Source organism: Artemia sp. Qi Xiang Cuo, chromosome 16, assembly GCF_049724085.1.
Source record: "Artemia sp. Qi Xiang Cuo chromosome 16, ASM4972408v1, whole genome shotgun sequence".
Taxonomy (NCBI): Eukaryota; Metazoa; Arthropoda; class Branchiopoda; order Anostraca; family Artemiidae; genus Artemia; species Artemia sp. Qi Xiang Cuo.
Window position 1 is genome coordinate 44,029,064 of NC_142809.1, and position 15,151 is coordinate 44,044,214.

At 38.5% G+C, this 15,151-nt stretch overlaps 1 protein-coding gene across 1 annotated transcript in view; it reads right to left on the reverse strand.

Annotated features, from left to right (window-relative positions):
• LOC148942945 (uncharacterized) overlaps positions 1-15,151 on the reverse strand; it is an 84,139-nt gene that overhangs the window by 7,733 nt on the left and 61,255 nt on the right. Inside the window, exon 4 of the mRNA XM_089102406.1 lies at positions 11,772-11,914. Coding sequence (XP_088958532.1) covers positions 11,772-11,914 — 143 coding nt within the window. The remainder of the gene's footprint in view (positions 1-11,771; positions 11,915-15,151) is intronic.

Consider the following 15,151-nt stretch of genomic DNA (forward strand, 5'->3'; position numbering starts at 1 on the left):
CTTTTGTATTTTAGCCTGTTTGTCCAAAAAGGGTCATATTTTGGCCCATTTGGCCCATTTCTACCAGTACTGTTCCAGGATTTTCACATGTTCCCTAAAAACCAAGACGGTATCATGACCGTACTAGCATATACCCCCCCCCCCCAAAAAAAAAATCCCAGATTAAACATAACTATTTGTAATTAAGTGTCCACAGACAGACAAATAAACTGTGAAGCATGTAAAAAATAAGACAGATTTCAAGCGAAAGATAAAATATACACAAAGTGGCAGTTCTTTTGCTACGATGTACATGTTGAACACAGCCTAAAAACTTTGAATTTAAGATGATATAGGACCTAGATTTTAGAATGAAAAAAGTAAATGTATTGTTTTTACTTTGCCTATTATAGAACACAAGGCACATCCAAAAGCAAGTCCAGTTTCTCAATTAAAGGACATATTTATTGAACAAATTCTTTGCTGCTACATAACGTCGAAATTTTTGGCATTTTCCAGCAAAATTGCCACAACTGTTTAGATATCTAACACAACAAAGATGAAAATTGAAATTTCTGGTTAAAGCATTGTCAGAATTACGGAGTGAAAGATCCGGAATCCTACTTGGCGCAACCCGCCAGGAGCGACTCCACTGCTTTTCCATTGTATTGGCGAGCTTTGTTTCCATTAATTACATTTTTTTAAACATATTTAAAGCTTAAGTTCAGAAGGGGAGTAGAAAAAACCGTAATCTTTGATGCAAGTTATGATAAAGTGTGCTCTGCGGATGTGAAGTTGCTGTTTTTGCATTGTTTTTCTTTACAAAAATAAGCGTATGCACACGCATGATTGATCTCTAGAGGGGGGAGGAGGAGGCCAGATAGAATTATTTCTGGAAGGGTGTATTAAAATTTGAAAAATCAGAACTTTATTATGGCGATTGTTCTGGCCTTGGGAGGGCATAGGGGTTTTGCGCCCAACTTATGTTAATTTCTGCTCGTTTTGAGTTTGACTCGGTTATTTATTATAATTTCTGTTCGTTTTGGGTTTCATTTATTTATCGATGCTGATTTGTGGTAGTTTCACGCTTGGTAGATTATTTGATTTTAGTTTTACTTATTTTTTGTTTAATGGAGTTCTTTACTTTAATTTGAAAAACTTATTTTGTGGAAAAAGTTTTTTTTAATTAATTTCTGTTCGTTTTGGGTTTCATTTATTTATCGATGCTGATTTGTGGTAGTTTCACGCTTGGTAGATTATTTGATTTTATTTTTACTCATTTTTTGTTTAATGGAGTTCTTTACTTTTCTTTGAAAAACTTATTTTGTGGAAAAAGTTTTTTTAATTAATTTCTGTTGGTTTTATAGTGACATAGTCTTTTCAGGGAAAAAGAAAATAATACTTTAAATCTTTTTTTTTAAGACTTTATAGTTTGGCCTGCTATTTGTATGCTGGAGAAAAATTTTCAGCAATTTTTAACAACATACACCCTTTTAAAAATCTGGACACAAATAGTAGTGTTTAATTTAGTTTCATAACTCCTCTAGTTGACCTGAAATGGAAAACTTGATACCATTCGCAAAAAAATCTGTTTACTTTCTTTGATAGCTTGGATGCACTTACGCTACATTGATTTGGTTAAAATTTAAGAGCAGAAGCAGCCCCGAAAGTTTGAACATAATATCCACAGTCGTTCTTGGGATACTGCTGAGATGCCTTATTGGGAATTAGCATTAACACAGTGCATTTTGATTTAATCTTATGGCAACATTTAGTTTTTAAACATAAAATCAAATGGGAGGGTGGGCGTAGGAGGGGGATGAGTTTCCCTCCAATCACTTTCGACTATTAAAAAGGGCGTCAGCCCTTTCTGTTTTCAATCGAATGAGCCCTTTTCGAAGTTCCTACGACAACTCCTTCGATACAAAATGCCCTGGTCTAAACAACAACAACAACAAAATAATACATTATACCCACATCGATTTTTACTATAAAAATGTCAAGCCTTCCAATCACTTTCGACTATTAAAAAGGGCACTAGGCCGTTCGATTTCCAACCGAATGAGGCCTTTTTGAGTTTCTACGACAACACTTCCTATAAACACCTTATACGCCCTCAGCCCTTAGGGTACTAGCCCTTTGAATTTCCAATCGAATGAGCCTGTTTTGAAGTTTCTACGACAACGCCTTCTATAAAAACCATATATACCCCCAGGGCATAACTTAAAACCCTTACCCTGAGGGTTGAGGGGGGTATCTTCCTCAAAAACATATTTTCTATCTGGAAATCAACTACGCTGAACAAAATGGCCGTCTCTAAATTTTGATTGGATGTGTTTGGGGGAATGATGGGCGTGGCGGGCTAGTTGCCCTCCAATCACTTTCGACTATGAAAAAGGGCACTAGCTCTTTGAATTTTCAATCGAATGGGCCTTTTTTGAAGTTTTTACGACAACGCCTTCTATAAAAACCTTATATGCCCCCAGGGCATAACTTAAAACCCTTGCCCTGAGGAATGTGGGGGAGTGTCCTCCTCAAAAATATATTTTCTATTTAGAAATCAACTACGCTGAACAAAATGGCTATCTCAAAATTTTGATTGGATGTGTTTGGGGTAATGATGGGCTTGGGGGGGGGGGGGGGTAGTTTCCCACCAAAAACTTTCGACAATTAAAAAGGCTACTAGCCCTTTGAATTTCCAATCGAATGAAACTGTTTTGAAGTTTTTACGACAACGCCTTCTATAAAAACCTTATATGCCTCCAGGGCATAACTTAAAACCCTTGTCTTGAGGGTTGTGGGGGAGTGTCCTCCTCAACAACATATTCTATCTGGAAATCAACTACACTGAAAAAATGGCTATCTCAAAATTTTAATTGGATGTGTTTGGGGGAATGATGGGCGGGGGGGGGGGCTAGTTGCCCTCCAATCACTTTCGACTATTAAAATGGGTACTAGCCCTTTTAATTTCCAATCGAATGAGCCTGTTTTGAAGTTTCTACGACAACGCCTTCTATAAAAACCTTATATGCCCCCAGGGCATAACTTAAAACCTTGCCCTGCGGGTTGTGAGAGAGTGTCCTCCTCAAAAACATATTTTTATCTGGAAAACAACTACGCTGAACAAAATGGCTATCTCAAAATTTTGATTTGATGTGTTTGGGGGAATGATAGGCGTGGAGGGGCTAGTTGCCCTCCAATCACTTTCGACTATTAAAAAGGGCACTAGCCACTATTAAAATGGGTACTAGCCCTTTTAATTTCCAATCGAATGAGCCTGTTTTTAAGTTTCTACGACAACGCCTTCTATAAAAGCCTTATATGCCCCCAGGGCATAACTTAAAACCTTGCCCTGCGGGTTGTGGGGGAGTGTCCTCCTCAAAAACATACTTTGTATCTGGAAATCAACTACGTTGAACAAAATGGCTATCTCAAAATTTGATTGGATGTGTTTGGCCCCCAGGAAATAACTGAAAAACCTTGCACTGAGGGCTCTGAGGGAGTTATCATCCTAAAAGATAAAATTTCCAGAACTTTCAACAACGTTGAACAAAATAGATATCTAAAAATTTTAATTCGATGCGTTTGGGAAAATTGTGGGCGTGAGAGGGGCGTTAGTCGCTATCCAATCACTTTCAACTATTAAAAATGCACTAGCCCTTTCAATTTCCAATTGAATGAGCCCTTTTGAAATTTCTAAGACAACGCTTTCCATTAAAACATTATAAGGCCCCAAGGTATAACTTACCATCCTTGTCCTGAGGGCTGTGGGGGGGTAATTTTTCATCATTAAGGACATAATGTCCAGTAGTACCAACTACGCTTAACAAAAGATTCATCTAAAAATTTTGATTGAACATTTGTGGTGAACTGATGGGCGTGGGGGGGAGCTACTTCCCTTCCAATCACTTTCGACGATTAAAAAGGGTACTAGCCCTTTGAATTTCCGATCGGATGAGCCTCTTTTGAAGTTTCCACGACAATGCCTTCTATAAAAACCTTGTATGCCCACTGGCCATAACTTGAAACCCTTGCCCTGAGGGTTGTGAGGGAGTGTCCTCCTTAAAAACATATTTTCTATGTGGAAAACAACTACGCTGAACAAAATTGCCATCTCAAAATTTTGATTGGATGTGTTTGGGGGAATGATGGGCGTGGGGGTGTGGGCTAGTTACCCTCCAATCACTTGCGACTATTAAAAAGGGTACTAGCCGTTTGAATTTCCAATCGAATGAGCCTGTTTTGAAGTTTCTACGACAACGCCTTCTATAAAAACCTTATATGCCCCCAAGACATAACTTAAAACCCTTGCCCTGAGGGATGTGGGGGAGTGTCCTCCTCAAAAATATATTTTCTATCTGGAAATCAACTACGCTGAACAAAATGGCTATCTCAAAAGTTTGATTGAATGTCTTTGGGGAAAGGATAGGCGTGGGGGGGGGCTAGTTGCCCTCCAGTCACTTTCGACTATTAAAAAGGCTACTAGCCCTTAGAATTTCCAATCGAATGTTGAAGTTTTTACGACAAAAAAAAGGGCTATTAAAAAGGGCACTAGCCACTCCAATTTCCAATCGAACTAGCCCTTTCAAATTTTCTACGACTACGCCTTCTATAAAAACCTTACATGCCCCCAGGGTATAACTTAAAACCCTTGACCTGAGGGTTGTGGAGGAGTGTCCTCCTCAAAAACATATTTTCTATCTGGAAATCAACAACGCTGAACAAAATGGCTATCTCAAAATTTGATTGGATGTGTTCGGGGGAATGGTGGTCGTGGGGGGGGGGGGGCTAGTTGCCCTCCAATCACTTTCGACTATTAAAAAGGGTACAAGCCCTTTGACTTTGCAATCGAATGAGCCCTTTTAAAGTTTCTACGACAAAGCTTTCAATAAAAACTTTATATGCCCCCAGGGAATAACTGACAACTCTTGCACTGAGGGCTCTGAGGGGGTTAACATCCTAAAAGACAAAATTTCCAGAACTTTCAACTACGTTGAACAAAATGGATATCTCAAAATTTTAATTCGATGCGTTTGGGAAAATGGTGGGCGTGAGAGGGGCGTTAGTTGCTATCCAATCACTTTCAACTATTAAAAAAGGCACTAGCCCTTTCAATTTACAATTGAATGAACCCTTTTGAAGTTTCTACGACAACGCTTTCCATTAAAACATTATAAGGGCCCAGGGCATAACTTTAAATCCTTGCCCTGAGGGCTGTGGGGGAGGGTTTGTCATCCTTAAAGACCTAATTTCCAAAACTTTCAACTACGTTGAATAAAATGACTATCTCAAAATTTTGAGTGGATGTGTTTGGGGTAATGAAGGGCGTGGGGGGGTCTAGTTGCCCTCCAATCCCTTTATACTATTAAAAGGGCACCAGCTCTTTAAATTTCCCATTGAATGAGCCTGTTTTGAAGCTTGTAATACAACGCCTTCTATAAAAACCTTATATGCCCCCAGGCTATTACTTGAAACCCTTGCCCTGAGGGTTGTGAGGGAGTGTCCTCCTCAAAAACATATTTTCAATCTGGAAAACAACTACGCTGAACAAAATTGCCATCTCAAAATTTTGATTGGATGTGTTTGGGGAAATGATGGGCGTGAGGGGGGGGCTCATTACACTAAAATCACCTTCGACTATCAAAAATAGTACTAGCGCTTTGAATTTACCACCGAATGATTCCGTTTTGAAGTTTATACGACAAAACTTTCTATAAAAACCTTATATGTCCCCAGGACATAACTTAAAACCCATGCCCTGAGGGATGTGGGGGAGTGTCCTCCTCAAAAATATATTTTCTATCTGGAAATCCACTACGCTGAACAAAATGGCTATCTCAAAAGTTTGATTGAATGTGTTTGGGGAAATGAAGGGTGTGGGGGGGGCTAGTTGCCCTCCAATCACTTTCGACTATTAAAAAGGCTACTAGCCCTTTGAATTTCCAGTCGAATGAGCTTTTATTGAAGTTTCTACGACAAAGCCTTCTTTAAAAACCTTATATACCCCCAGGGCATAATTTAAAACCCTTGCCCTGAGGGATGTCGTAGAAATTTCAAAACAGGCTCATTCGATTGGAAATTAAAAGTGATAGTACCCATTTTAATAGTCGAAAGTGATTGGAGGGCTACTAGCCCTTTGAATTTCCAATCGATTGTTGAAGTTTTTACGAAAAAACAAAAAGGGCTATTAAAAAGGGCACTAGCCACTCCAATTTCTAATCGAACTAGCCCTTTTCGAAGTTTCTACGACTACGCCTTCTATAAAAACCTTACATGCCCCCAGGGCATAACTTAAAACCCTTGCCCTGAGGGTTGTGGAGGAGTGTCCTCTCAAAAACATATTTTCTATCCGGAAATCAACAACGCTGAACAAAATAGCTATCCCAAAATTTTGATTGGATGTGTTTGGAGAAATAATGGGAGTGGGGGGGGCTAGTTGCCCTCCAATCACTTTCGACTATTAAAAAGGGTACTAGCCCTTTGACTTTCCAATTGAATGAGCCCTTTTGAAGTTTCCTTCGACAACGCTTTCAATAAAAACTTTATATGCCCCTAGAGCATAACTGACAACCCATGCACTGAGGGCTCTGAGGGGGTTATGATCCTAAAAGACAAAATTTCCAGAACTTTTCAACTACGTTGAACAAAATGGATATCTCAAAATTTTAATTCCATGTGTTTGGGAAAATGGTGGGCGTGAGAGGGGCGTTAGTCGCTATCCAATCATTTTCAACTGTTAAAAAAGGCACTAGCACTTTCAATTTCCAATCGAATGAGCCCTTTTGAAGTTTCTACGACAAAGATTTCAATTAAAAGTTTATATGCCCCCAGGGAAAAATTTACAACCAGTGCCTAAGGGCTGTGAGTAGGGGGATTTTATTCCTTAAAGGCCTATTTTCCAAAACTTCCAAAAACGCTAAGCAAAATGTCTATCGAAAAATTTTGATTAGATGTGTTGGTGATAAGATGGGCTTTAGAGTGGGGTTAGTTGCCCACCAATCACTTTTGACTATTAAAAAGGGAACTAGTCCTTTGAATTTAAAATCGAATGAGCCATTTTTCAAGTTTCTACGACAAAGATTTTAATAAAAACTTTATGTGTCTCCATTTCATAACTTCAAATACTTAATCAAATGGGTTGGGGGCGTGTCTTCCTAAAAAACATGTTTTCTGTCTGGAAATTAGCTAAGTTGATAAAAATAAAACCCTAAAAATTTTTAGTGGTTGGTTTTTGGGGAATGATTGGTGCGGGGGAGGCTAGTTGCCCTCCAATCACTTTCGACTATTAAAATGGGCACTAGCCCATTGAATTTCCAGTTGAATGAGCTTTTATTGAAGTTTCTACGACAACGCCTTCTTTAACAACCTTATATACCCCCAGGGCATAACTTACAACCCTTGCCCTGAGGAATGTGAGGGAGTGTCCTCCTCAAAAACATAATTTCTATCTGAAAATCAACTACGCTGAACAAAATTGCTATCTAAAAATTTGGATTGGATGTGTTTGGGGGAATCAAGGGCGTGGGGGGCTAGTTGCCCTTCAATCACTTTCGACTATTAAAGAGGGTACTAGCCCTCTGAATTTCCTGTCGAATGAGCCTGTTTTGAAGTTTTTACGACAACGCCTTCTATAACAACCCTATATACCCCCAGGGCATAACTTAAAACCCTTGCCCTGATGGTTGTGGGGGAGTGTCCTCCTCAAACACATATTTTATATCTGGAAATCAAGTAAGCTGAACAAAATGGCTAAGAAATTTTGATTAGATGTGTTTGGGGGAGTGACGGGCGTGGGGGGAGGCTAGTTGCCCTCCAATCACTTTTGACAATTAAAAAGGAGACTAGCCCTTTGAATTTCCAATCGAATGAGCCTGTTTTGAAGTTTCTACGACACCGCCTTCTATAAAAACCTTATATGCCCCCAGGCCATAACTTAAAACCATTGCCCTGAGGGTTGTGAGGGAGTATCCTCCTCAAAAACACATTTTCTATCTGTAAATTAACTACGCTGAACAAAGTGGTTATCTCGAAATTTTGATTGAATATGTTAGGGGAAATGGTGGGCGTGGGGTGGGGGGCTAGTTGCCCTCCAATAACTTTCGACTATTAAAAAGGGTACTAGCCCTTCGACTTTCCAATTGAATGAGCCCTTTTGAAGTTTCTACGACAACACTTTCAATAAAAACTTTATTTGCCCCTAGGGCATAACTGACAACCCTTGCACTGAGGGCTCTGAGTCGGTATCATCCTAAAAGACAAAATTTCCAGAACTTTCAACTACGTTGAATAACATGGATATCTCAAAATTTTGATTCCATGTGTTTGGGAAAATGGTGGGCGTGAGAGGGGCGTTAGTCGCTGTCCAATCACTTTCAACTATTAAAAAGGGCACTAGCCCTTTCAATTTCCAATTGAATGAGCCCTTTTGAAGTTTCTACGACAACGCTTTCAATAAAAAACTTTATATGCCCCCAGGGCATAACTTACAATCCTTGCCCTGAGGGATGTGGGGGAGGGGTCGTCATCCTGAAAGACCTAATTTCCAAAACTTTCAACTACGTTGAATAAAATGGCTATCATAAAATGTTGATTGCATGTGTTTGGGGAAATGGTGGGCGTGAGAGGGGGGTTAGTTGCTCTCCAATTACTTTCGACTATTAAAAAGGGCACTATTCCTTTGAATTTAAAATCGAATGAACCCTTTTTCAAGTTTCTACGACAAAGATTTCAATAAAAACCGTATATGCCCCCAGGGCATAACTTATAATCCTTGTCCTGAGGATTGTGGGGGAGTGTCCTCCTCAAAATATGTTTTCTATCTGGAAATCAACAACCATGAACAAAATGACTATCTCAAAATTTTTATTGGATGTGTTTGGGGGAAAGATGAGTGTGGGGGGGGGGGGGGGGTGCTATTTTACCTCCAATCACTTTTGACTATTAAAAAGGGCACTAGCCCTTTGAATTTCCAGTCGAATGAGCTTTTATTGAAGTTTCTACGACAACGCCTTCTTTAAAAACCTTATATACCCAGAGGGCATAATTTAAAACCCTTGCCCTAAGGGATGTGGGGGAGTGTCCTCCTCAAAAACATATTTTCTATCCGGAAATCAACTACGCTGAACAAAATGGCTATTTCAAAATTTTTATTGGATGTGTTTGGGGGAATGAAGGGCATGGGGGGCTAGTTGCCCTTCAATCACTTTCGACTATTAAAAACGGTACTAGCCCTTTGAATTTCCAGTCGAATGAGCCTGTTTTGAAGTTTTTACGATAACGCCTTCTATAAAAACCTTTATACCCCCAGGGCATAACTTAAAACCCTTGCCCTGAGGGTTGCGGGGGAGTGTCCTCCTAAAACACATATTTTCTGTCTGGAAATCAACTACGCTGAACAAAATGGCTATCTCAAAATTTTGATTGGATGTGTTTGGGGATTTGACGGGCGAGGGGGGGGGCTAGTTGCCCTCCAATCACTTTTGACTATTAAAAAGGGTGCTATCCCTTTGAATTTCCAATCGAATGAGCCTGTTTTGAAGTTTCTACGACAACGCCATTTTTACGACATTCTACGACATTTTCTATCTAAAAAAACAACTACGCTGAACAAAATGGCTATCTCAAAATTTTGATTGTTTGTGTTGGGGGGAATGATGGGGGTGGGGGTGGGGCTAGTTGCCCTCCAATAATTTTCGACTATTAAAAACGGCACTAGCCCTTTAAATTTCCAATCGAATGAGCCTGTTTTGAAGTTTCTACGACAACACCTTTTATAAATACCGTATATGCCCCCAGGGCATAACTTAAAACCCTTGCCCTGAGGGTTGTGCGGAAGTGTCCTCCTCAAAAACATATTTTCTATCGGGAAATCAACTACGCTGAACAAAATGGCTATTTCAAAATTTTGATTGGATGTGTTTGGGGGAATGATGGGCGCGGGGGGGGCGAGTTGCCCTCCAATCACTTTCGACTATTAAAAAGGGTACTAGCCCTTTGAATTTCCAATCGAATGAACCTGTTTTGAAGTGTCTACGACAACACCTTCTATAAAAACCTTATATGCCCCCAGGGTATAACTTAAAACCCTTGCCCTGAGGAATGTGGGGGATTGTCATCCTCAAAAATATATTTTCTATGTGGAAATCAACTACGCTGAACAAAATGGATTTCACAAAATTCTGATTGGATGTGTTTGGGGGAATGAGGGGCGTGGGGGGGGGGCTATTTGCCCTCCAATCACTTTCGACTATTAAAAAGGCTACTAGCCCTTTGAATTTCCAATCGAATGAAACTGTTTTGAAGTTTCTACCACAACGCCTTCTCTAAGAACCTTATATGTCTGCAGGGCATAACTTAAAGCCCTTGCCCTAAGGGTTGTGGGGGAGTGTGCTCCTCAAAAACATATTTTTTATGTGAACATCGGCTACACTGAACGAAATGGCTATCTCTAAATTTTGATTCGGTGTGTTTGGGGGTATGATGGGCGTGGGGGCTAGTTGCCCTCCAATCACTCTCGACTATTAAAAAGGGCACTAGCCCTTTGAATTTCCAATCGAATGAGCCTAATTTGAAGATTTTACGACAACACCTATAAAAACCTTATATGCCCCCAGGGCATAAATTAAAACCCTTGCCCTGAGAGTTGTGGGGGAGTGTCCTCCTCAAAAATATATTTTCTATCTGGAAATCAACTACGCTGAAAAAATGGTTCTCTCAAAATTTTTATTGGATGTATTAGGGGGCATGATGGGCATGGGGGGCTAGTTGCCCTCCAATTGCTTTCGAATATTAAATAGGGCACTGGCCCTTTCAATGTCTTATCGAATGAGCCTCTTTTGAATTTTCTACGACAACGCTTTTTTTAAACACCGCATATGCCCCCAGTCCATAACTTAAAACCCTTACCCCGAGGGTTGTGGGGGAGTGTCCACTTCAAAAACAAATTTTCTATCTGGAAATCAACTACGCTGATCAAAATGGGTATCTCAAAATTTTGATTGGATGTGTTTTGGGGTATGATGGGGATGGGGGGTGCTAGTTACCCTCCAATCACTTTCGACTATTAAAAAGGGCACTAGCCCTTTGAATTTCCAATCGAATGAGCCTAATTTGAAGATTTTACGACAACACCTATAAAAACCTTATATGCCCCCAGGGCATAAATTAAAACCCTTGCCCTGAGAGTTGTGGGGGAGTGTCCTCCTCAAAAATATATTTTCTCTCTGGAAATCGACTACGCTGAACAAAATGGTTCTCTCAAAATTTTGATTGGATGTATTTGGGGGAATGATGGGCGTGGGGGGGGGGCTTGTTGCCCTCCAATCACTTTCGACTATTAAAAAGGGCACTAGCCCTTTGAATTTCCAATCGAATGAGCCTCTTTTTAAGTTTCTACGACAACACATTCTATAAAAACCGTATATGCCCCCAGGCCATAACTTAAAACCCTTGCCCTGAGGGTTGTGGGGGAGTGTCCTCCTCAAAAATATATTTTCTATCTGGAAATCAACTAGGCTGAACCAAATGGCTATCTTAAAATTTTAATTGGACGTGTTTGGGGGATTACGGGCGTGGGGGGGGGGGGCTAGTTGACCTCAAATCACTTTTGACTTTTAAAAAGGGCACTAGCCACTCCAATTTCCAATTGAGTGAGCCCGTTTTGAAGTTTCTACGACGACTCCTTCGACACGAAGTGCCCGGGTATGGAAAAAAAACAACACATTGTGCCCACATCGTTCTTTACTTAGGATTTGATGTGTCCAAGAATTAAAAAAGAAGAAGAAAAAGCTTACCGGACAAACCTTCTCTAGATCTACTTCGTGAGCTACCATCGCCATCTTGTTCGTCTTTATCACTCACTACGGGAGAATAGAGGCCACTATCATCAGTTTTAGGGGGCTCATTACCATCCATCCCGTCAGAAAAGGCTTCACCACTAAAAAAATTTAGTCTATTCAGTCAGTATAAATAAGATAAAGAAATTGATACAATTTATTTAATTACTAAAACTATTAACCTGAATTAAATTAATAAAAATGTATCTAATGCTTGTACCCAGAGGATGGAGCTTCGGTGCAAAATTTAGAAAAGACTGAAAATAACTAGACAAAAAGGAAACGACGCTTTTTCACAAAGGCCACTATTTGCATAAATCTGGGACGGGGGGGGGTAGACTGTATTTTAAAATCTAGGTGCAGTTTTGTTATTTTTTTTTCAATGAATTACCAAAAAAGGCCATTTTTCAATGAAACCCCAGAAAAAGGCATTTTTTAAACCTTAAGGGGAATTTTGCGGGAGTAACGTCCCCTACCCCCTCCCCCCAAAAAAAATACGATAATGTTTTCATGATTTATCTGTAATAAAAACCCATGAAAATATTGTTTTCCTTGTCATCCAAAGTAGGAACATTAAGCCTGCAATGAAAGGTTTTCAACAATTGGGATCTTACAAGCTTACTTTTATAACAAATGGGCTTCATTTTGAGGGGTTTCGGGCTCTTTTTCAAAAACGTAAACAGAAATCTTTTAGTTATAAATTGCTGTTCAGTAAAACCTTAATAATATCAAGTAAATTTTTGAGTTGTATTTTTTGTTTCTTAGCATGTGTATGGGAAAGCTTAATTTTACTATTGCAGAACGTATCTTAGTTAAACTAAGTATCTATGCTACACTATTGTAGAACATATCTAAGCCAAAAGTCTGAGAAAATTCGTTAAGAGCCTTAATTTTTGTTTTTGCAAATGACGTCGTGTACTATGTTAGTACATCATATAAGCATTTCTTATGATATCATTTAAGTATTTTCTTATATGATGTCATGCATAGCCTAATAAGCTTAATTTTACTATTGTAGAACATATCTTCTCTATCTTAAGGAGGAGTTTTGAATTGTTTCCACGGATTTTCCACGGGAGAAACTTTCCATGGGCGAATTTTCCGCAGGGAAAACTTCCTATAGTTGAGAGGATTTGGGAAACATTTTTCGAGAAGGCGGAATTTCTGGCATAATTTAAAAAACGATCAGAAATTCACCAAAAAAACTTTTTTCAAATGAAAGTAAGGAGAATCGTCTATGGAGAATTGTTCACAGGAAATTTTCGTGGGAGAATTTTTAGCAAGGGTGGAATTTTCAGCTGGGAAGGGGAGGAAATTTAAGCGGCAGGACTTTTATATGGAGAATGCTTTGTGACGGAGGACTTCCATGGAGGAGGGAGACGGATTTCCCAGCATTATTTGAAAAACCGTAAGAAATTAAATAGAAAGCAGACTTATTCAACTCAAAGAATGGAGTAACATTAAAACTTAAAACGAATAGAAATTATTCCATATATGAAAGGGTCTGTCCCCCTTAAGGGAGACTGTAAGGTTAGCTTTTGCTTGGTTTCACCTACATTTTCCCTGCCCAATATTATACTTTTCAACTGTTTGATAACTCGAAATCAAAAGCCGGCAGATATCCAGTAATGGTAAAGTAAAAGCAATAAGCATACACGATTTACAAGCATGAGCTTCTAGAGGTGGTCCCAATATAAGGGCCGCCAATTTAGTAGAGGTAAGATGAATTATCCTACCTGTATCGATGCTTAAAGTCTATGCAATTTGACCTTGCAATACGTTAAGCATATAAACGCCATTATCGTGACCTACTTAGGACATTTTACAGAATTTGTTTACAGCAAAAACAACCTCTTGGCGAAAGGTCAAGAGCGTGAATAAAACGTGTTAATTCTCTCATGGAAGAAATAATTATTTTTTGTGATTCTCATTTACATTGTCACTTACAGATAATTTAAATCAGAAAAAGTAATTGATAACACTGATGCATGCAAGTATATCCAGAGTTGACGTTAAAATCTAAAAATTAATTAAAATTATATTTTTCGTGGCGAAACAGATATTTTCTTTAATAACAAATATTATCCAAGGTAGATTACTGAACATCACAAAGCTATTGAGGAACATATTACATCAGTTTAATAGGGAAGGTAGTTCCATCCCTCCCTCCTTGCTAAGTTACGCATAAATAATATACATTTTATAGATTGGCTGTTCAAATACCCTTTGATGTGCTCAGACAACCCCCGATTCCCCTAGAAGTGGGGTAATTGTAAGTCTTCTACCTTGCATTATAATAGAAGAAGCAGAAAAAATAGAGAAAATAGAAAAAAAAGAAAGCCTAAAAAAAGAGAGAAAATTGCATAGTCATTGAAACCTTGTATTATAATAAAAGAAGCAGAAAAGAAGAGAGAAAATAGAAAACATAAAACAAAAGAGAGAAACAAAAAATGCAGTCATTTGCATAATCAGATTGACTTTCCAACGGTTTTAACATTTCATGTTAATAAAACATTTATTTATTTTTGACAGAGCCGCATAGCCCTTAAGATTTTGGCAAATAAATATTATTATTATTTTTGTATAAATGATTAAGTATTAAAACAAGATAAAGCAACTTTATTTAAAAAATACCCTCCCCCTCCGCAGCAATAGCTTAAAAACGAGGGTTTCGTGCAATGCAAAAATGTTTATTAAAATCTCTTATTGTTGTATTTGCACGGTTTCATCTTCTGTTTATAAGAATAGATATGCTCATAAATATCTGTGATGTGGCGTCAATATACAACAATTTAAGGGGATAGTTGGTTAAATGTATTTTTTTAAATCTAGAAAGGGTAGATTTTTGGTTTTTTCAATAAAAATAAAAGTCATTTTTTAAGATTTTTTTTCAAAATCTAGACGAGGGAATATCTAGGGGAGGGCATAGCATCCCTACCTTACTAATTTTGACGTCATTGCTAAAGAGTGAGAAGATAGTTATGTCAAAATAAACAAACAGTTTGAGATAAACGAACTGTAAGTGGGCAGCGACCCGACTCAATAGTAACCGAAACACTAAAAAACGAAATTTTGTTCCAAATCTATAGGTTTCATTAAGTTTACTCTTACCCATCAAAGATTACGAGAATATTTGCCTTATTTTCGAAAAAAAGGGGGGAAACTCCCTAAAAGTCATATAATCTTAATTAAAATCACAACATCCGATTCAACTAAGAGAACCCTACTGTAGAGGTTTCAAGCTCCTATCTGACAAAAAGGGGAATTTTGTATTTTTTGTCAGAAGAAAGATCACGGATTCATGTTTATTTGTTGTTGTTGTTTTTTTTGTTTTTTTT